Source organism: Eschrichtius robustus, chromosome 11 (assembly GCF_028021215.1).
Source record: "Eschrichtius robustus isolate mEscRob2 chromosome 11, mEscRob2.pri, whole genome shotgun sequence".
In the NCBI taxonomy this organism is placed as follows: Eukaryota; Metazoa; Chordata; class Mammalia; order Artiodactyla; family Eschrichtiidae; genus Eschrichtius; species Eschrichtius robustus.
This window is the reverse complement of record NC_090834.1, coordinates 62,151,733-62,175,144: the sequence shown is the minus strand read 5'-3', so window position 1 is coordinate 62,175,144 and position 23,412 is coordinate 62,151,733. Positions and strand designations below refer to the sequence as shown.

The window sequence follows — 23,412 nt, the reverse complement described above, 5'->3', positions numbered from 1 at the left end:
CCATGACTCTAAATGTTTTCATCTATGATATATCATGCTTAAGACTCAATTTAAGATGCCAAGTTTTCTTTGCCAGGAAGAGTGGGAGACATTCATTAGTCAGATCATCTTTTATTAAAATGGAACACACATTCTTTTGACATCATGGCAAAGAACAAATATCAAACATTTTAATCAAATGAAAACTTTTGCTATTTCTATAGGATGCAAATAAAAGCTAACATAATTTTTTACTACATTGTCTTTAAACATCATGAGTGCAAGATACATCTTATTCCTCATACTTGAATTACATTGTACATTTAAAAGATAGTACATCATAAATCTTTCAGTTTTCTGCCTGCCAGTTACGTAAAATTAATCTCTGAGATCTTTTTCCTTGCTTTCTCCTTCCTTAAAACGATACTGATGTATAACATATAGGAGGTGTGAAGACTTAATTTTAATACATGTGTACTAATATATCAAGACTAGACCTAAATCAATGTCAAAAGATGCTATATTAACAAAATAGGCCACTGTCAAAGCCATTTTTAAAATTTTAAGTTATACAATTTGCTACTATTATTCTTCCATATTTATTATAAACTAATGAAACTTTGAAAATCTAATTATTTTCCTGAAAGTAAATTTATGATTATTCTTTTCTCCTCAGAAAAATATTTGTCCTCATGCACACAGCTATACAAAATGAAACAACATAATTAGCTAATAGGCACCTATTTCCTACATAAAAAGCATTTCAATAACTTTTGCAACCTATTAGTTTCAAACATGTAAAGAATAATTTTTTTATTAAAGTGAGTTTACTAATATAAAGTATCATGAGATTATATACATTTCTACCACCCAGTATGAGCTGATTCTAAGCTATTTGTGGAGTATATTTTATTTTAGGTACATTGCCAAAAGGTTAAAAATAAACATAATTAGGTGGCCAGAAAAAACCTTGCTGCATAGCAAGACTTCAGTTCTATTCAGAAATGGTATCCTTTGCCCCGAGACCACAAAACTTCCTGGTCTTAACTTATAACAACAACCAAAAAAATAAAATAAAATAGATAAGGCATTTTTGACTACGGAAACATCTCAAGATACAACCTAAACCCCAGATATAATTATTGGAAGAGCCAAGAGATCTCTAAAAGTCCAGTTTTCACACAGTCCTTCAACAATCCTGCCTCTGAAAAAACAAGAAACTCCAGGCAGTGGATCTTCTTCCATCTTGTACTAATCAGCCAGACTGAAAGATCTGCAAGGCACTGAATCTTACACCTCTTCTTTGGTATCTATCCTAAGTAGTAACACTTGAAACAAGACACTCCCTCCCCAATATCTAGACATGCTGGGCACTGAAAATGCTGTGCCCCAGTTATTTAAAATAATCCTGAAAGACATCTGTCTTCTACTTTCAAGAAAACTCAGTACAGCTATCAAAACCAGGGAAAGGATGTTCCTATATTCAATGGATTCCTGCCAAAAGCTAATAAAAGCTGAGAAAATATCTATCTACATAGGTGCTCTCACTGCTTGGAAATACGATGAAATTTCCCTTGATTTCAAATGATATATCATATACCAATAGTTTTCAATGGACAAAGAACTTAAACTTTAAAGGCAGGCATACACCTAGGTTCAAACCCAGATGTTTAATTGCTTAGTACTCTGATCTTGGGCAAGTCACTTAACCAATCTGAGCCTCGGTCTCCTCATCTATAAAATGGGGATGATGATGGTGATGATGGTGATGATGACAGAATGCATAGGTGCTGGGAGGCTCTGAGATATAATTAATGTTCAACAACAAGTGTTGGCAAGAATATGGAGAAATCAGAACAATACATTGCTTGTGGGAATATAAAATGGGGCAGTCCCTTTGGTAAACAGTCTGGCAGTTCCTTAAACATTTAAAGACAGAGCAAAGAGGGACTTCCCTGGCAGTCCAGTGGTTAAGACTCCACACTTCCACTGCAGGGGGCACAGGTTCAATCCCTGGTCAGGGAACTAAGATCCCACATGCTGTGTGGCCAAATCAGTAAATAAATAAGTAAACAAACAAAAATAAAGATAGAGCCAAGATACTCCCCAGCAACTCCACATGTAGGCATACACCCAAAAGAAAGGAAAACACACGTACATGGAAAAAACGTGTACATGAATGTTCACAGAAGCATTATTCATAATAGCCAAAAGTGAAACAACCCAAATGTCAATCAACTGATAAATGGATAAATGAAACGTGGTATATCCCAGAAATAAAAGCAAAAATAAACAAGTGGGGACTTCCCTGGTGGCGCAGTGGTTAAGAATCCGCCTGCCAATGCAGGGGACACAGGTTTGAGCCCTGGTCTGGGAAGATCCCACATGCCATGGAGCAACTAAACCCGTGTGCCACAACTACTGAGCCCACGCTCTAGAGCCCATGAGCCACAACTACTGAGCCTGCGTGCCACAACTACTGAAGCCCACATGCCTAGAGCCCATAGTCCGCAGCAAGAGAAGCCACCGCAACGAGAAGCCTGCACACCATAACGAAGACACAACACAGCCAAAAATAAAAATAAATAAATAAATTTATTAAAATAAAAGAGTATATTCAGAATTATATTTTAAAAAAAAACAAAAAAAAGTGGGACCTAAACAAATTTATAAGCTTCTCACAGCAAAGGAAACCAAAAACAAAATAAAAAGACCACCTACAGAATGGGAGAAAATATTTGCAAATGATGTGACCGACAAGGGCTTAATTTCCAAAATATACAAACAGCTCATACAGCTCAACATCAAAAAAACAAACAACCCAATCAAAAAATGGGCAGAAGAGCTGAACAGACATTTCTCCAAAGAAGACATACAGATGGCCAACAGGCACATGAAAAGATGCTCAACAACACTAATTATTAGAGAAATGCAAATCAAAACTGCAAGGTATCACCTCACACTGGTCGGAATGGCCATCACCAAAAAGTCTACAAATAATAAATGCTGGAGAAGGTGTGGAGAAAAGGGAACCCTCCTACATTGTTGGTGGGAATGTAAATTGGTGCAGCCACTATGGAAAACTATATGGAGGTTCCACAAAAAAACAAAAAATAAAGCTACCATATGATCCAGCAATCCCACTCCTGGGCATATATACAGAGAACACTCTTAATTTGAAAAGGTACATGCACCTCAATGTTCACAGCAGCACTATTTACAATAGCCAGGTCATGAAAACAACCTAAATGTCCATCAGCAGATGAATGGATAAAGAAGATGTGGTATATAAATACAACGGAAAATTACTCAGCCATAAAAAAGTATGAAATAATGCCATTTGCAGCAACATGGATGGACCTGGAGATTATCATACTAAGTGAAGTAAGTCAGATAGAGAAAGACAAATATCATATGATATCACTTATATGTGGACTCTAAAAAATGATATGAATGAACTTATTTACAAAACAGAAACAGACTCACAGACATAGAAAACAGAGTTACCAAAGGGGAATGGGGGGGCAGTGGGAGGGATAAAATAGAAGTGTAACAGATACACACTACTATATATAAAATAGATAAACAATAAGGTCCTATTGTATAGCACAGGGAACTATATTCAATATCCTGTAATAACCTGTAATGGAAAAGAATCTGAAAAGAATACACATACACACGTGTGTGTGTACATATATATAACTGAATCACTTTGCTGTACACCAGAAACTAACACAACATTGTAAAAACCAACTACACTTACACTTAGATTAAAAAAAAAAAAAAAATTGTCAAGCCAGAAATCATTACCCAGCAATTATACCCTCAAAATGAAGACTAAATAATGAAATTTTCACATAAAACAAAACTGTCACCAGCAGACCTGAACTTCAAGATACACTAAACGGAAATTCAAATCAAAACCACAATGAGATATCACATCACACTTGTTAGAATGGCTGTCATCAAAAAGACAAGAGATAACAAGTGTTGGTAAGGATGTGGAGAAAAGGGAACCCTTGTGGACTGTTGGTGGGAATGTAATTTGTATAGTTACTGTGGAAAACAGTGTGGAGGTTCCTCAAAAAATTAAAAGTAGGGGCTTCCCTCATGGCGCAGTGGTTAAGAATCCACCTGCCAATGCAGGGGACACGGGTTCGAGCCCTGGTCTGGGAAGATCCCACATGCCGTGGAGCAACTAAGCCCATGCGCCACAACAACTGAGCCTGCGCTCTGGAGCCCATGAGCCACAACTACTGAGCCCATGTGCTGCAACTACTGAAGCCCATGCTCCTGGAGCCTGTGCTCTGCAACAAGAGAAGCCACCGCAATGAGAAGCCTGCGCACCGCAACACTCGCTGCAACTAGAGAAAGCCCGCACGCAGCAATGAAGACCCAAGGCAGCCAAAAATTTAAAAAAAAAAAAAAAAAAATTAAAAGTAGAACTACCAAATGATCCAGCAATTCTACTTCTGGATAGATATCTGAAGGAAACAAAATCACTATCTTGAAGAGCTATCTGCACCTTCATGTTCACTGCAGAATTACTGACAATAGCCAAGATATGGAAACAACCTAAGTGTCTGTCAACAAATTAATGGATAAAGAATCATGGTGTATATATATATATACACATACACACACACACGAATGACATATGAATTATATATACATATGTATATATGTGAATGACACATATACAATGGAATATTATTGAGCCATGAGAAAGAAGGAAATCCTGCCATTTTCAAGAACATGGATGGACGTTGAGGGCATTATGCTAAGTGAAATAAGTCAGACAGAGAAAGACAAATACTGTATGATTTCACTTATATGTGGAATCTAATAAAGCCAAACGCACAGAAACAGAGTGTAGAATGGTAGTTGCCAGGGGCTAGGGGGTGGGGGAAATGGGGAGATGTTCATCAAAGTATACAAACTTTCATTATAGGAAGAGTTCTGGGATCCTAATGTACAGCCTGGTGATGATTATAGTTAACAATACTGCATTGGATACTTGAAAGTTTCTAAGAGAGTAGATCTTTTTTTTTTTTTTTTTTTTTTTTAAATTTATTTATTTATTTTTGGCTGCATTGGGTCTTTGTTGCTGGGCGCGGGTTTTCTCTAGTTGCGGTGAGCGGGGGCTACTCTTCGTTGCGGTGCTTGGGCCTCTCATTGCAGTGGTTTCTCTTGTTGTGGTGCACGGGCTCCAGGCACGCGGGCTTCAGTAGTTGTGGCTCACGGGCTTAGTTGCTCCGCGGCATGTGGGATCTTCCCGGACCAGGGCTCGAACCCGTGTTCCCTGCATTGGCGGGCAGATTCTTAACCACTGCACCACCAGGGAAGTCCCTCTAAGAGAGTAGATCTTAAATGTTCTCACCACAAAAAAGAAATGGTAATTATGTGAGGAGATGGAGGTATTAAGTAAGCTACTGTGGTAATCATTTCACAATACATGTATATCAAATCAACACATCTACACCTTAAACTTATACAATGTTACATGTCAATTATATCTCAGTAAAGCTGAAAAAATTATAAGGAAAAAAAAAAAAGATATGCTAAAGGAAGTTCTCCAGGATGAAAGGAAATGATTCAAGATAGAAACTCAAATCCCCAGAAGAGAATGGAAAGCACTGAAAATGGTAAATATCTGGGTAAATACAAAAGACTTTTAGAACTTTTGCCTTTTCCCTCTTAATTTACTTACAAACCATATATCAGTTTAAAGCAAAAATTGTAACCTTGTCTTGTGGGGTTTATAATGTATGTAGATATACTACAAATAATCACTTTAGCATAAAGGAAAGAAGGGTAGATATGGACCTAGATGGATATAACACTTCTACAATTTATCTGAAGTGGTAAAATACTAACTGCACATAGACAGTAAATAATTAAGGATGTATATTGTAATCACCAGGGCAGCCACAAAAAATAATAATGCAAAGAAATATAGCTAAAAAGCCAACAGATCCAGATACATATGTTAGAAAAACATGAGAACTGTCATTCTTGAGTGACACCCTCTGGTCATTCCTTGAATTAGATGATGATGATGATGATTATTATTACTAATGATAATAATGAGTAAAGCCTGACTCAAGGAATGACCAGAGAATGGCACCCTCCTTCTATCATCTTTAATATTTTACATTATAGATGGCACAAACAACGGCAAAAAAAGCAAAAATAAACAAGTGAGACTACATCAATCTTCTGCACAGTAAAGGAAGTCATCAACAAAATGAAAAGGCAACCTACAGAATGATAGAAAATATTTGCAAATCATATCTAATAAGGGACTATTATCCAAAATATATAAAGATCTCATACAATTCAATAGAGAAAAACAATTCAATTAAAAACTGGGCAGAGGGACTTCCCTGGTGGCGCAGTGGATAAGACTCCGAGCTCCCAATGCAGGAGGTCCGGGTTTGATCCCTGGTCAGGGAACTAGATCCCACATGCGTGCCGCAAATAAGAGTTTGCATGCACAACTAAGGAGCCCTCAGGCCGCAACTAAGGAGCCTGCCTGACACAACTAAGGAGCTCGTGAGCCACAACTAAGACCTGGCACAACCAAATAAATAAATAAATATTAAAAAAAAAAAAACTGGGTAGAGAATCTGAATAGACATTTTCCAAAGAAGACATACAGATGGCCAGATAAGTGAAAGGTCCTCAACATCACCAATCATCAGGGAAATGTAAATCAAAACCACAATGAGATACCACTTCACACCTGTTAGAATACCTATTATCAAAAAGGAAAAAAAATTACAAGTGTTTGGTGAGGGTGTGGAGAAAAGGGGACCCTTGTACACTGTTGGTGGGAATGCAAACTGGTACACCCACTATGGAAAACAGTATGAAGTTTCCTCAAAAAACTAAAGATAGAACTACCACATGATCGAGCAATTCCACTTCTAGGTATGTATCTAGAAGAAATAAAATCACTCTCTTGAAGAGATATATGCATCCCTGTGTGCATCTCAGCATTGTTTACAATAGCCAAGACATGGAAACAATTTAAGTGACCATGGATGGATGAACAGATAAAGAAAATGTGATATGTATATCGATATATACACATGTATACACAAAAATACACACAAAGGAAAATTATTCAGCCATAAAAAAAGAGGGAAATCCTGCCATTTGTGAATATGGATGGACCTTGAGGACATTTTGCTTAGTGAAATAATTCAGACAGAGAAAGACAAGCTCTTACTCACATGTGGAATCTTTAAGAAAAAAAAAAAAAAATTGAACTCATAGATACAGAGAACAGATCGGTGGTTGCCAGAGGCAGAGAGTGGGTGAAATGGGTAAAGGGGGTCAAAAGGTACATACTTCCAGTTATAAGTCAGTCCTGGGAATATAATGTACAGCATGGTGACTATAGTTAGCAAGACTGTATTGTATATTTGATAGTTGCTAAGAGAGTAAAAGTTCTTAAAAGTTCTCATCACAAGAAAAAATTTGCAACTATGTGTGGTGATAGATGTTAACTAGACTTACTGTGATCATTTGCAATATATGCATATATCAAATTTTTATGTTGTACACCTAAATTGAAAAGAATGTTATATGTCAATTATATCTCAATTTTAAAATGTTACAGTAAAAAGCAAAAAAAAAAAAAAAAAAAAAAAAAGTGGTATGTCCAAACAATAAAAAGGAATAAAGTACTGACAGATGCTAAAATGCTGATGAACCTTGAAAACCTTATGCCAAGTGAAAGAAGACAGTCTCAACAGACCACGTATTGTATGATTCCATTTATATGAAATGTCCAGAACAAGTAAACCTACAGAAAGTAGATTAGTGGCTGCCTAGGGCTGGGCAAATGGGGGGAAAAGGGAAGGGTAATGGCTAAGGGGTGCAGGGTTCTTCTTAGCATAATGAAAATGTTCTAAAATTGACTGTGGTAATAGATGCACAACTCGGTGAATATACCAAAAGCCAATGAATTATACAGTTTATATAAGTGCATTACATAATATATGAATTATATCTTTTTTTTTTACATAGCATGTCCTTTTTTTAAAAATTATATCTTAATAAAGCTGTTAAAAAATTTTTGTGCTACAGAATACATACATTTTTATAGGGAATATCCAAATTCATATATCCAAAAGCAAAGGATTAATTTAGATTAGGCAGATATTAAACATACATAAATTCATAATCAGTTAAATATCTTCTTCCAATACATCTGAGAAGTAGACTTCCATTTCTAGACATGATGAAGTAACTGGTACCAGACTAGCCCTCCTCAAGTAACATCTATAGAACTAGACAAAATATATGACTCTAGTATTTTTAGGTATGAAACTGGCAGCATAGGAAGTGTGTACCACATCTGCTCCAGCTTTCTGCCCGAGACACTTTCCCAACTCCATCACAGGGAAGTGGAGCCTAAGCCAAGCATGATGGTCTCACTGAATTGAGATGCAGAGATCACAGTTCTGGGCTACCGAAGAGGCTAGAATTTGTAGGACAGGGTACTAGAGAGGAGACAACAATGAGAAGAGGTGGCCCCAGCAATCTGCATGGGGGTTCCCTGAGCATCCTTGCCTGAGTATTAGGCCACACATAAGCCAGGGTGAGACTCCATGAGGCCTAGGAGAGTCACTACTGCAGGCCTAAGAGCCGAACAGATACCAGAAACTGCACACTGCTGGGACACACTGGAATTCCAATTCAGCCAGAGTGGAGATAATGCTGCACACCTTGGACACGCAGGCTTTCAGTTGAAACCCCAAAACTCAACACTCATTAAAGAAAGATGACACAATCGAAACTTCCTATAATGTGTCATCCACAATGTCCAAATAATAAAAAATTATTAGATATGCAAATAAGCAGGAAATGTGACTCATAATCAGGGGGGAAAGCACCGCAACAAAGAGTAGCCCCCGCTCGCCGCAACTCGAGAAAAGCCCGTGCGCAGCAACAAAGACCTAATGTAGCCATAAATTAATTAATTAATTTTAAAAAAATTATCCAATCTGAAGAACACAGATTATTACCAAACAGTTTAACACACGTGTAACTGGAGTCCAAAAAGGAAAGAAGAGAGAATGGGGCAGAAAAAAATATTTGAAGAAATAACAGCCCCAAATTTCCCAGGTTTGTTGAAAAACATCACCTATGGATCCAAAAAGTTAAATGAACCCCCAAGAAAAATAATTACAAAGGTACTTACATTAGTCACATCACATTCAAACTGCAGAAAACCAATAAAAAGGAGGAAAAAAGCTATCAGAAAGGGGGGGAGGAGCACATTAGATAGAAGAGGACAAGTATATAAATAATAACTAACTTCACATCGGAAACAATGAAGGCAGAGGATAATGGAGTAACCAACTGTCAATGCAGAATTCTATATCCAGCAAAAATTATCTTCCAAAAATGAGGGTGAAATAAAGACACTTTCAGATAAGTGAAAGCTAAAAGAACTGTCACCAGCAGAATTGCACTAGAAATGCTGAAGGAAGTCCTTCAGCCGAAACAGAAATGATACCAGATGGAAACTCAAACCTATGTATTGGTCTCAAGAAGGGAAGAGAGTCAAAATTGGTAAATATAAAAGTTTTTTTCCTTCTCTTAATCTGTTTAAAAGATAACTGTGTTTAAAGCAAAACTAACATTGTACTATGAGGTTTATAAAGTATGCAGCACAAAGTCTGGGATGGAGTAATTAGAACTGGACTGTTGTAAGTGTCTTATGTGGCATGGTATAATATTAACTCAAGGTATACAATGAATGATTAAAGATGCATGGTGTAACACCTAAAACAACCACTTGAAAAATAGAAAGATATAGCTAAAAATGCAAGAGAAGCAAATGGAATACCAAAAATATTCAATTAGGTCAATATAGCTGAGAAAACTAGTATATAAAATACCTCTAGAGTAAAACAGATGAAAGAATTCCCCATGGAGAAAGTTGGCTAAAAATGCAAAATACATTTTACCATAGAAACAATATGTTAAATGATGACTTTGATATAAAACCTTTGAATAAAGTTAACTAAAGTAAAATTTGAGCCTGGACATCAATCTAATCACCCAATATGTTTGCTTGTTTGGAGACAAAACAATTCCACAACACACAAAGAAAAGAACATAGTAATACACAGAGCCTGTTTCCCCAACTCTGAACAACAACCAGCTTGAGACCAATCATTTTATGAAGTTTGTGAATCAAGTATTCTTAATACTTGGTATATATTAGAAATAAACTGTAAAGTCTATTAATGATGAAAATAACTTCACTAAAAACTAACTAAAAGCCAAAAATGACATTTTAGCATCAACTACTATAAATTCTTATAGTATGTTATCTTTAACAGACAAGCAATAAAATATTCACCAATACTGAATCATTTAATTTTAGTTTTAAGAGTAGATAATATTCACATAGTTCCAAATTCAAAACTTACCAAAAAGGGTATACAATAAAAAGTCTCTGCCTCTCGCCCCCTTCTCCAGCTACCAACGGGGGGAAAACAAATAACACTAAAATATAATCAAGGGATATACATTCCCAGTTGTTTCCTGTGGGACCACAGACATGGTAACACTTTACATTAACACCAGAAATAACATTTTCTTTTTGAATTGGGATTATTTCAAAGTTAACAAAACAGAAAACATCTGGATGACAAGACACTCATACATGAATGCCAAAAAGGAGATCAAATGGAATGTTAAAGCATGACCAAGGAATACTGTGAGGAAACAATAAAATGAAATAAAAACATCAGCTAAGATTCTATTAAGTTAGTCCTGACCAACACATGACAGGAAATCTGCAGCAATGGAACAAACTAGAGGGTTGCGTTTCTGTGCCTAGTTCCCAAATTAGTCACTGAAGAGCCAACAGCACAAACCAGACTTACTAACTCCTGCTTATGCATCAGATCATTCCTGAAGATTGACACCAACAAAACAGACAGCACCTGTGGGATTCAAATGAACATTCGAAGAATTTACAAAGAAAAACATCAACTTATCACCACAGGCCTCCTCAGGTAAAAGGCTTCATTCTCTATACTTTCATGACTGAATTGCCAATCCTCAATTTCTAGGAGTAATTCTAGCTCTTATTTGTCCTTCCCTGCTTTCAGTTTAGCCGCTTTACTACTTATTAACGCTTTCACCTGAGAAGTAAAAGGAGTTCAGCAAAAATGCAACTACCTGGAGGGCCCTTAGACCACGATTTCCCCAAATTATCAGAAAACCAAAAGTGGCAAGATATTTAACCACTCCTGTATTCTTAAGAGGAGAATCCTAAGAGGCCATTGGCCTACTGGCCCATTACCTATGGTAAATACAAAAACCTACTCCCGACCTAAGACACTGAACTTAAAAGCAGTTGAAAGGAGGGGATACAAATGGTTTCTAAGGAGTCTCTTATTCCCAATCTGCTTGGGACAACTGGAATTCTAGCTATATCTTTCATAATCTAAAGTCAACACATTCTTTACACTTTTATGGGAAACACTAGGAGTAAATTAGAAATGGGTCCCTGTGGCAAACAGGGCAAACAGTAACGTGGAAAAGCCATATTACTGCCACCAATACCTATTTCTTACTGGCAAAGACCACCTCTCCAAGAAGGTAATCACATTCCCAGCCTCCTTTGCAGCTAGGCTGCAGGGGCAAATGAAGCAAACTCAGCCAATGAGATACAAGGGAAAGTCTTCTGGGATAATTTCTGGTAGAAACTGTCTTCCCTAGTAGAAGGAAAGGAGGGAAGGTGGGAAGGTAAAGAGGGAAATTTTGCATGAGGAGAAACTGCACTTCCTTTCTCTTTTTCCACCTAACGTTGTACGAGAATAGCATGCTTGGAACTGTATATGCCATCCAGCAATCATAAGGAGAATCATTATCAACACACAGAAAGATGGAAGGTACCTAAGGCTGCTGAACTTAGTGAAGAAAATTCTTTGGTATTACTTGAACAGTTTATCTTTGAGGTTCATCACATTTTTTAACTCACAGGTTAACTCTTTACAGGATGAGTAAGTCAAAGACCATAATTTCTGAACTGATGTTCTCAATTACTTAACAAAATTACAGTCCACTTGCATTTTTTGAGCACCTACTATGTTCCACACACTATGCAAGAAAGCTTTTATGTGCATTACTTTAATTATCAAAATAGCCCCATAAGGTATTATAATTATCATTATTTTACAGATAAGAAACATGAGGCTCACAAAAGTTTAAGTAACTTGTGGTAACTTGTGGCCAAATTCACATAATTAATAAAGATTAACAACTAGGATTCGTACCCAGGTTGTATATCTCTAAGCTGGTACTCATTCCAGTAGCTGTGATCAGCTACCCTACCACTCAGATCATCTTCACCATCTCTCATATGTATATACTTGGGTGTGGCTAAAAAGACCAAATCAAGGAAAAGTGCACATAAAAATTCTTCAACACTTCTGTTCTTAACCCAAGTGGTGGGTAACTTTCATTATTACTCCTTAGTTTAATTCCATACGGCTCTGTTTAAAAAATTCTCCCTCTCATGATTTACATCAAGTTCTAATTTGAAAGAATACTGGATTGAGAAACAATGATTGCTGAATGAATGAAAAAGACCAGGGTCCAGCACCTGACCTGCTACTTCCAATTTTCATCATATCTAAAACTCCACTGATTGCAAGTCACATTATTTTCCACTAAGAAAAAATGCTGCCATTTAAATTGATACAAGACCCTATCACTTATTGATACAATTTTTATTTATACTTATTAAAAGAGCTCTTTTAAACTTCATTAGATTTTTAAAAAATATTTATTTATTTATTTATTTATTTATTTATTTGGCTGCGCCAGGTCTTCGTTGTGACATGTTGGATCTTTTAGTTGTAGCATGCGAGATCTTTAGCTGTGGCATACGGGATCTAGTTCCCTGACCAGGGATCAAACCTGGGCCCCCTGCATTGGGAGCATGGAGTCTTAGCCATTGGACCATCAGGGAAGTCCCCATTAATTAGATTTTTAGCATGTATTACTCTTGTGCACAATTTTTAAAAGGTAAATGAAATAAATTGGTGCATAAACTGGTCACACTCAGGCTCAAACTCTTCTGAATCACTTTTTTGAATCAGTCATTACTGTTTTTCCACACAGTATCATCCTCTGTGCCATCAAAAGCCTGGGTGGGGGGCTTCCCTGGTGGCACAGTGGTTAAGAATCCACCTGCCAATGCAGGGGACACAGGTTCAAGCCCTGGTCCAGGAAGATCCCACATGCCGCAGAGCAACTAAACCGTGTGCCACGGCTGCTGAGCCTGTGCTCTAGGGCCCACAAGCCACAACTACTGGGCCCATGTGCCACAACTACTGAAGCCCTCGTGCCTAGAGCCCGAGCTCTGCAATAAGAGAAGCCACTGCAATGAGAAGCCCGTGCACCGCAACAAAGAGTAGCCCCGCTCACCGCAACTAGAGAAAGCTGTGCGCAGCAATGAAGACCCAATGTGGCCAAAAATAATAAATAAATAAATAAATAAATTTATTTTACAAAAGCCCGGGTGATCCAACATTTGTATTCAAACCATTATCTCTGGGATTTTCTTCCAAGCCTGCTGCTAACTACTCTGCAAGTTCTGTTCACGAAGAGACAAGGACAAACACATCACAACCAAAAGCAACTGTAAGATGTATCCGGATTTCAGAAATATAAGAATGTAAAAAAAATGTGCTTCTTAGAATTAATAAAACACAATAACTTATTTTGTTACCTTGTATAAGACAACATCCTATAGCTACCAATGGTGAATATCTACCGTGCTTGGCATTTCACCTATCTCATTTAACTTTTACAGAAAAGCAAAAAGGTAAGCATTAACCTTGTTTTACATACATGAAATATGAGGCTCAGAGAACCTTAATAACTTGTCCTAGATTATCCAGCATTAGTGACAGAGCTGGGTTTCAATCTCTGGTCTATCTTCATAGTCCTTATTCTTTTCACCACTTCAGTGGTTCTCAAAATTTAGGGCACATAAGAATTACCTCAGGTGATTCTTCCACAGAGTGGGAAAAATATTGCAGATACTGCATATATTTGCAAATCATATAGCTGATAAGATAAATATTTAAAGAACTTTTACACCTCAATAAGAAAAAGACAAATAACCCAATTAAAAAATGGGCAAAGGATATGAATAGACATTTCTCCAAAGAAGATATGCAAATAGCCAGTAAGCACATGAAAAAATGCTCAACTTCATAAGCTATTAGGGAAATGCAAATCAAAGCCACAATATGATACCACTTCACAACTACTAGAATGGCTATAATCAAAAGACAGACAATAACAAACACTGGTAAAAATGTTTAGAAACTGGAAGCTTCATACATTATAGCTAGCGGGAATATAAAATGGTACAGCCACTTTGGAAAACAGTTTGAAAAGTTCCTCAGGAAGTTAAACATATCGTTACCATATGACCCAACAATTCCACTACTAGGTATATACCCAAGATAAATGAAAACATAAGTCCACAGAAAAATTTGTTCAAAGGAACATTATTCATAATAGCAAAAAAGTCCATCAACTGAGGAACAGATTAATAAAATGTGGTATATCCATACAGTGGAATATTATTCTGCAATAAAAAAGGAATGAAGTATTGATGCTATAACATGGATGAAAGTTGAAAACATTATGCTAAGTAAAAGCCAGTCACCAAAGACCACATATTGTATGATTCCATTTATATAGATTCTGCTTCTACAGAGAGTGAAAGTAATAATTGCTTAAGGCTGGATAAGGTGATGGGAAGTGACTGCTAATAGGCAGTTTCCCGTAGGAGGGACAAAAATGTTCTAAAGTTAAAGTATCGTGATGGTTGTACAATGCTATGAATATACAAAAAAACTTTAAATGGGTTAATTGTACGGCAAGTGAATTAGATCTCAATAAACCTGTTTTTAAAAAAACCCTCTAGACCAGATTACCTCTAAGTTTCCCTTTTAGACATAAAGGTCTCTGAGGCAGTGAAAAAAAGTCTCAGAGCTTCCATCAACAGACTTCAGAATCCAATCCCCAGTGACTCCCATGAACCTACAGTTTAGAGAAGGCAACATATAGTATAGCAATTCCTCACTTGAGGTCACTAGACCTCCAGATGTCTGCAAAGAAAGGACAAGTGCTTCTTGAGCCAGGTTAAATTTTTCAGAACATCTGTGAGAAACCACACATACCCTCAATCTGCTCTGAGGTAAAGTTTAAGTATCTTTGCCTTTGGCTGGACTCATGTTACTAGTTTTAAAATACTGACTCAAAGCTGACTGACAGCTCAGTATATGAAAGGTGAAAAATAAAACAAAAAATGTACTTTTTGATATGCAAAATGTTTCCAAAAATGGGAGCCATGATGAGTTCCTTGGTTAGAAGCTTGGGAAATACAGATATAGGGGAAAGTACACTAGTCTAGAAATTAGGAGAAATAACTGAAGAGTCCACCTCAACATGATTCACTTCCTATCAACTGTCTCGGTTTCCATTTTCATCTATAAAATCAGCAAACATCACAGTATCCACCTGACTCTAAAATTCTATGACTTTTCAATATTATATAATGACCTAAAAATGTCTGCTAAGAAGGTAATTCTTTATATTCTGCATCCCTGCAAAGAACTTTCTTTACTGACTCGAGTTAGCACATCATAAGAATAAACAAGAAATACATTATATTAATAAACAACACATAGGCTGTAGTATTTAGAAACTTATTTATAAGTGGCCCTAGAAAGCAAAGAGAGAATAAAAAATAATAAACTAAAAAGAAAGTAAAGTGTGCTAGTCTACTGCTGACAGCAAAAGTCAACAGGAAGCACTTCAGTATAAAAATCTTCCCAAAGCATGGAATTTCCCTGATTAACAACAAATGAGTTATCTTTCCTTCTCATACTTTACTCCAACACACCAGCTTCTACATGCACCCCTGGAACTCAAATGAACTGAAGAAGGGGAAGAGAGCAAAGGAAAAAAACTATATCATAATTGATCTCCTTTCAAAATTCCAGAAGATAAGAAGGGGGGAGGGGAGTGGAAACTAGCCATAACCCAGAATAAAATTTTCCTATTTACAGCTTAATGTGTTGTGGTCTTTTTTTTTTTTTTTAACTTTCTTTAAAGTCAAAAAATTTCTCTCTGTTTACTTACTTCTTTATGTCAAGAATAAAAGGTATTTGCACTCTGGGGGGTGAATTCATACTAATTTAAATTGAGCATAACACTGGTGGGGGTGCATCAGTGAGAAGGAGAGCTATTTGTGGGATTTTGGGGAGGAAGGTGGTGAGAGCCTCAAAAAAGGAAAAGCAGGCAAGATCCTTTACAACATAATACATATAAAAATCCAAGTTCAGAGATTTCTAATGAATTTTTTTAAAAGGTCATTCCACTTGCTAAGACAGATCAACAAAGCCAGACCACTTCCTCCTCAAGCAATTAAAGTTATGAATACTGAGAGTAGAAAATTTTCAATTTCCAATTCAGTATTACCATTGGGGGGAAAGAAAGCAAATCAGAAACCTAAACTCATGTTTTAGGAGGTAATACAGTATTCTGCTCACAACTATATAAGAATGAAGGGATTCATCCTATTTATTTAATACAAAGAAAAACACACTGACTCCTTTAAAATAATAAAGAATCCATGAATCCTTGGAGCACCAACAGTCTCTGTATTTACATATTATATTTAAATACAGATTTGCTCTACATCAAATAGCCACAGTACATTTTAAAGTGCCTACATGAATCAAATTAAAACACAAGCTCAAGAGACACCACTACAGCCCCCTACAAACAGAGCTTATAAAATATCTCGCTTAAACACAAATAAGCTGCATTTAAATATAACCAGTTACATTCATTTAACAATTCTGCCAGCTGTTTACAAAGGGTACAAATATACAAAAATGAATAAGACTTAGCCTCTGACTTCAAGGAATTCACATGAGGGGGGAAGCCAGAAGCATGTACAAAATCAAAATTCTTTGAGATCACAGAGAAGATCAAACTTGCAAACTTAGTGGTAACCAGAATTTGCCAGGTGAAAATTAGGAGGGCACAAAGGCATGAATGTCGAGAACACAATTAGATAACCAGAAGTCCTAAGTGGCCAGGGCAGGGGGAATAAGGAGAAAGGATATGCAAGGGCATGAAATGGTAATAACTAAGCCAGGAAATGAAGCTTGTAGCTTGTACCTAGGTTGCAAAGGGCCACATGTGCTATGACAAAGTGTTTGGTCTTTATCCAGAAGACCACAGAGAACCTGATACGTAATAAACAATGTTATTAGAGGGACTTCCCTGGTGGTGCAGTGGTTAAGAATCTGCCTGCCGGGTGGCAGGGAGGGAGATGCAAGAGGGAGAGATATGGGGACATTTGTATATGTATAACTGATTCACTTTGTTATAAAGCAGAAACTGGCACACCACTGTAAAGCAATTATACTCTAATAAAGATGTTTTAAAAAAAAAAAAAAAAGAATCTGCCTGCCAGTGCAGGGGACACGGTCAAGCTCTGGTCCAGGAAGATCCCACATGCCGCGGAGCAACTAAGCCCGTGCGCCACAACTACTGAGCCTGCACTCTAGAGCCCGTGAGCCACAACTACTGAGCCCACACGCCACAACTACTGAAGCCCACGTGCCTAGACCCCGTGCTCCACAACAAGAGAAGCCACCTCAATGAGAAGCCCGTGCACCACAAAGAGTAGCCCCTGCTCGCCACAACTAGAGAAAGCCCATGCGCAGCAACGAAGACCCAACGCAGCCAAAAATAATAATAATAATAAATTAATTAATTTTTTAAAAAAGAAAATAAATAAATAAACAATTATTAGAAAGTTAACTGGTAACAACGTGGAAAACAGATTTAAAAGGAGAGATTGGGAGGTGGAAGATATGAGAACACTACAGTAATTAGGATATTACCACAACAATGCTAGTGAAATGTGATGAAGTCAGAAATAATACAAACAACTAAACAGTAGCAACAGGAGCAACAATCTACATCAACTTAGCAGTGACGTGTCCATATAGCTGACCATAAGTCAAGGTACAAGCAACAGGGGAAATAGAGAAAATGCAAACAAGAGGTCTTTTGAATATAATCAAAAGGACTTAATGACTACTGACTATCCATACCCCACAGAGGATCTTTACTTACAAACGAATTTTGCCTTCCTAAACTACTAAAATATAAAATACCTTCCTTCACTTAATAGATGTTAAAAGCTTAATTCGTAACCATATGAAAAGTTTCAGGTGTCTTGCACAGGAATTATTTAAGTCTAAAAATTTCCCTGTGTCCACAAGAAAAACAAAGAAACAAATACAGAATTAAAATAGAGTAGTTTTCACCTGAAACTAACACAACATTGTTAATCACCTATATGCCAATATAAAATAAAAAGTTAAAAAAAAAAATAGAGTAGTTTTCAGTCAGAAAACAATGATCTTGGTATATCCAAGTTTGGATGAGTCTAAATTAACATGCCTTAGTTAGAAACCCTGAAAAGATACGTAAATAGTAGAAATATTAATTTAATTTAGTATCTAAATTAAATATGGGGGGGGAAAGGAACTCTAAGTAAAAATCTTTGGGCTACGAACAATTCAGCTATCCAAACACATATAATTTTATTATAATAACATATAGTTAATATTTTTCATGAAACCAACATGAGGTTGTGCACCACAGGAAAAAATAAGTAACTGATGAGGCTTACAGACCCAATTCCAATTTAATAAATGTATTAATAAAGGGAAATAATTGCAGCGACTCTGTTTCAACATGCAAATCATTTTCCTTTACAAAAATGTTTGTTGAACTGTCAGTTTGTATTATAGGATTGTTAAAACAGTGGTGTTTCTTTCAATAAAATGAGTCATGATTACCTCTATAAAGAAAGACAATGACTTTCACAAGGCTGGCAAGATGTCTTATCTTTTAAATTCAAAGTTATCTTGAATAGGGGTACAAGTAACTTTAATGATAAAATATGATAAACACATTTCCCACTAGATTTAATGTTCAAAGACAAAGTTATATTTATCATGTTCTAATAATCATCTGAGATTGACTGGCTCACCCTCAGATATTAACCATTAACCATGTGTCAGTTTAAAATTCCACGTGAAATCGTTAAGGTCAATAAATGTAGAAAGGTCAATTTAGCAGAAAAATTATTTAAATAAGAATTTCTATTTCAGTGATTATAATCTGACTGATAAATTTGTAAGAACCTTGTTTTTTCATAATAGTATGTGTAGGTTATAGGTTTCTCCACTAAAGGAAAAAAGTTTGTATTGTGTTAATTCCAGTTATAATTTCTAGCTGAGTCAAATCTCTAACAGCCTTAAAGCAGGAAATCCAAAAGGAAATTCCGTCATCAGTTCCTGGAGCTTGGTAATGCAAAGGTTGTTTGAAATAGAGATACAGAAGTTCTCAAACTATTTACTATAACCTTACCTCATATCTTCAAGCAAATCACATTCTGCTTGATGTTTGGCTTGAAGTTTTGTCATCTGCTCAACTTGCATGTTTTTCAGTTCTTGTGTAACTTTCACCTAAAATATACCATATATTTATGAGGCCTTACTGCAACTTTAACAACAAAAAAATTACTTAAGGAAAATACAAAATACTTGTCAGAATATATAACTCTTACTTGCCTCTCCCCAGAGGACCATAAACCCATTATTAGCCACATAATTTTGTTTACTGCAGATAATTAATGAAAAAACTAGCTAAAACAACCTGAAGCAGAGGCTAAATGAAAGTACACGAGTATAAAAATTACAGATTAAAGAGGTGCAAAATAAACTGCCAGTCATTTCATTTCATGTACAAGCTCAATACATATCCAGGTCTTTAAAAGAGTCTGTCTTCTATTTCTTCCAAAAAGGATTCAAAGACATTAAAACATCAGGAGAGGTGAGCAGAGTGTAGATGGGAGAAGTGGGCATAAGAATGCCTAATATCTCATGACCGAAACTTACACAATCATGAAATTATATGCATGAATCAACTACATAAATTATTCCATAATGGCTACGAGAAGCACACTCTCAGGATGATGCCCTCAACTTGCTGGACAGCACATCAAATCACAATCTCTTTCTCACAAAGAAGAAAGCAAAAGTGACCTTCCAACATATGCAGTGCTTTTAAGCCACCACAGCAAGCCGGTCCCCGTGGCGTTTCCACTTCAAACAGCTAGAACGGTATATGCAAACCGGCCAGTGCCTCTCCCGCCAGGCCAGGATCCAGGTTACAGTGGGCCTGGAACCCCCATCGCCGAAGCAGGGCTACCGCAGGGGTAAGTGTACGTGTGTGAAAGAAAAAGACTCACTTAACCGGAGAACCCGGGTTAAGAAAGAGAAAAAAGAGGGAGCAGACACGAATGAGTTAGGCATTCAGCAAATGTTTGCCCACAAGGGGAGGATAGAACAGCCTCCTCCACCCAGAGTAGACACTCAGGAACCATCTGCAGGATTGAAAAGACAAGGACACAGCCTCAGTCCCTGGGAAAACTGGGAGGAGGACATTGAAACAGTTCTGGAAGGGCGAAGCGGGGAAGCTGCTGACAAGCCCGGAGCACCCGTCACTCCGTCACTCCCACCCGAAGCCCAGATCACGGCTCAAACGCCAAGCACGGCCCGGTTCTCGCTCTCCTGGGGACAGAACCACCACCTTCCTCGCCCCCTAGTCGGAGGGGCGGGGCAGGAATGGGGAAGAGAAAGACAGGACCGCTCAATGCTTAATTTCTTGTTTTCCCTTGGGGTGGGGGTGACTACTGCAACTTCTCTGCGGTCGCCCCGTGGGAAAAGCGGGCCAAACATTAAGGCTAGGCTGGAAACAAATTCCCTGTAAATTTGCCAATGGGGGAGGGTGGCGACAAGCGGGCGGAGGGCTCAAACCTGGTGCAGACTAAACAATCACACAAGCAAAAGGCTCTGCAAGCTGCAGGGGCTCCCCCGCCTCCCCTCGGTGCAGCCCCGAGAAAGCACTTTGCAGAGAGCAGCACTGCCATGCGCGCTCGCTCTCTCTCACACACACACACACACATACACACACGCACACCCGAAACTCTTGTGAAATGTCTGGGGATGGGGGGGGCGTCTACGGCGCGGTGGAGGGGACGAGCCCTGGCCGCCCCTCCGACGCGAAGGCACCAAACACGCGCGCCCCCCGCTAGGAGCCGGCGGCAACTCAGTGACAAGCCCGAGACGACGGCGGTCACGGCCCCTTGCGCAAAGGGGGAGGGGGCGCAGTGGTCGCCCCAGCCGCGTTCCTTTTACGCATCCCCCCCCAAAACCTCAAAGACCCCTAGCTGCATTCTCACCTTCCTCGGCGGCGGCTGCATGATGCTGAAGGGACATCAATCTTCCTCCGACGGCGGCGTAAGTGAGGAAGGGAGGAGGAGGGCCAAGAGGAGAAGGCCGCCCAGCGAGCGGGCGTGTGCTTGTGTGTGTGTTTAAGGAGAGCCTGAGAACGAGGACTCGCCCCGGAGGGAGCAAGGCCGGCGGATGGCACGACAACCCGGGTCCGAGGGTGAGTGTGAAGAGAAGGAGGAGAAGCGCCGAGAAGGCCTGGGCTCCGGCGGCCCTGGGGGTGTGTGAGGCAAGGAGGCGGAGACCGCGAGGGGGCGGGGGCCCGGGTGCGGGGGCGTAGGCTCTCCCAGCTCGCCGAGCGGCTCTCGAGGAGCACTCCCGTCGTCCGGTTCCCTGCCCACCGCGGCTATCCACCCGCCGCCGATTCCGCGGCTCCTCAGACGCGGTCCCCCCGCCCCCACTCAGGCAGCCTGGCCCTCGCTGGGCCCAACACCCCCGCCCGGCCGGGGGAGGTGGAAGGCGGCGCCGCACTCTCCGCTTGGGTTCCTCCACTCAGGCCGCGGGAATTTCCGGCCCCAGCGCGTGGCGCAGCGCCCCGCTCCGGCGGCGGAGGGAATAGCTTAGGCCAGAGCTGGGTTCGAGGGGCCGGGCCTGGCTGCAGGGAGGGAGCGTGGCCGCGGCGCGGAGCTCCGTATCGCGGCGGGGGACGGGGGGAGCTAACGGATCGGTCGGCGAATGAGAGGGGTAAAAATGCTACCGCAGCACGAAAATCCCCCCGTTCTCTCCGAGAATGGCACGTTCCAAACGCCTCCTGTTGTCCCTCCCCCACAGTGGGAGCCAGCTGGGGGCTTCCCGCGCGCTTTCCCGCCAGCCGCGGCGCGCGCCCCCGGTTGGGGGCGCGCACGTGGGCGGGAGAGGGCTTTGCGCCGACGCACGCGCATAAGGCGCCCCCGCCTCCTGCCGGAGTGTGTGTGTGTGTGTGTGTGTGTGTGTGTGTGTGTGTGTGAATGGGAGGGCAGCATGTCTGTGTGTGTGTGTGTGTGTGTGTGTGTGTGTGTGAGATAATGGGGGGGACAGCATGTCTGTGGCAGTAGGAGAGTCCCGTTTTTTGCTTCTTGGTCCTCCAACACCCCTCTCCCCTCGGGCGGATGAGCCTGGCCGGTCTAGGCACCAAGGAGCGAGCGTGGACAAGTCCTTTCGCAGCGGCCGAGGGTGCCTGGCTTGGGGGAGGGCGTCTAGTTGCCCTGCAAAGAAAAAATCTGTTCCCTGCTACAGGGCGTCCAGTCAGTGGACTGCGTGCTAGAGGCCCATGAGGTTGTTAAGGCTAGGATCCCCATTTCACAAATGGGAGGCAGAGGAGTGGGGACCTTATGAAGGTTACACAGCAGGACTAGAATCTCTGGGTAACTAAGTGTTCTCTGGGTTATAGAGAAACAGGTGCCGATGACAATCATGAGGAAAAATAAAGGAGGCAGCAGGGGCAATAGAGGAAAGCTCTTGAATGGGAGTCAGGACCTCTTGGTGCCAGTCCACTCTGCCTGCCCTTGGCTGGCTGGGTGAGCTCAGGCTTCATCTCCCAGTGAGGATGTTCTGGGCGGCTCTCCCCACCCCAACTTCCTCCTCTATCTAGACCATCTGGGGGTAGGGATATCAGCCTCCCTTGAGGTCCTTAGAAGAATGAAAATACCTCTTCCAGAGCCATAGGGCTGTGTGAAGGGTGAATTAGATCAACCCAGTTTTACCAGAAGTTGGGGTCTCAAACACCTATTCTCAGAAGTATGGTCAGGCAAAAGAGGAAGGTGAGTGAAGCTTGGAGAGACCCAAATAAGTTGCCCAATGCCACTTGGCCAGAAATTGGGAAGATGGAACAACCTAGGTTGTTTACATTGTTAGCCTAGATTCTTGTATAGGAAGGTGGTAGAATCAGAGCTATGCTTGAGTCAGATTAATCTGTATAGGAATTAGGAGACCAGGCTTGCTATTCCTGGTTTCCTTGAAGCCATTCAAAAGTGCACCCTTTATCAGAGTCCTCAGTTACTATCAGGGA

At 39.7% G+C, this 23,412-nt stretch overlaps 1 protein-coding gene across 1 annotated transcript in view; it reads right to left on the bottom strand.

Annotated features, from left to right (window-relative positions):
• Positions 1–22,198, bottom strand: part of FCHSD2 (FCH and double SH3 domains 2) — a 316,582-nt gene extending 294,384 nt beyond the window's left edge. Inside the window, exons 1-2 of the mRNA XM_068554544.1 lie at positions 21,377–22,198; positions 19,501–19,598 (exon numbers count right to left, since the gene is read on the bottom strand). Of these exons, the coding sequence (XP_068410645.1) occupies positions 19,501–19,598; positions 21,377–21,397 (119 nt within the window). The 5' untranslated portion in view covers positions 21,398–22,198. The remainder of the gene's footprint in view (positions 1–19,500; positions 19,599–21,376) is intronic.
• Positions 22,199–23,412: the final 1,214 nt, after the last annotated feature.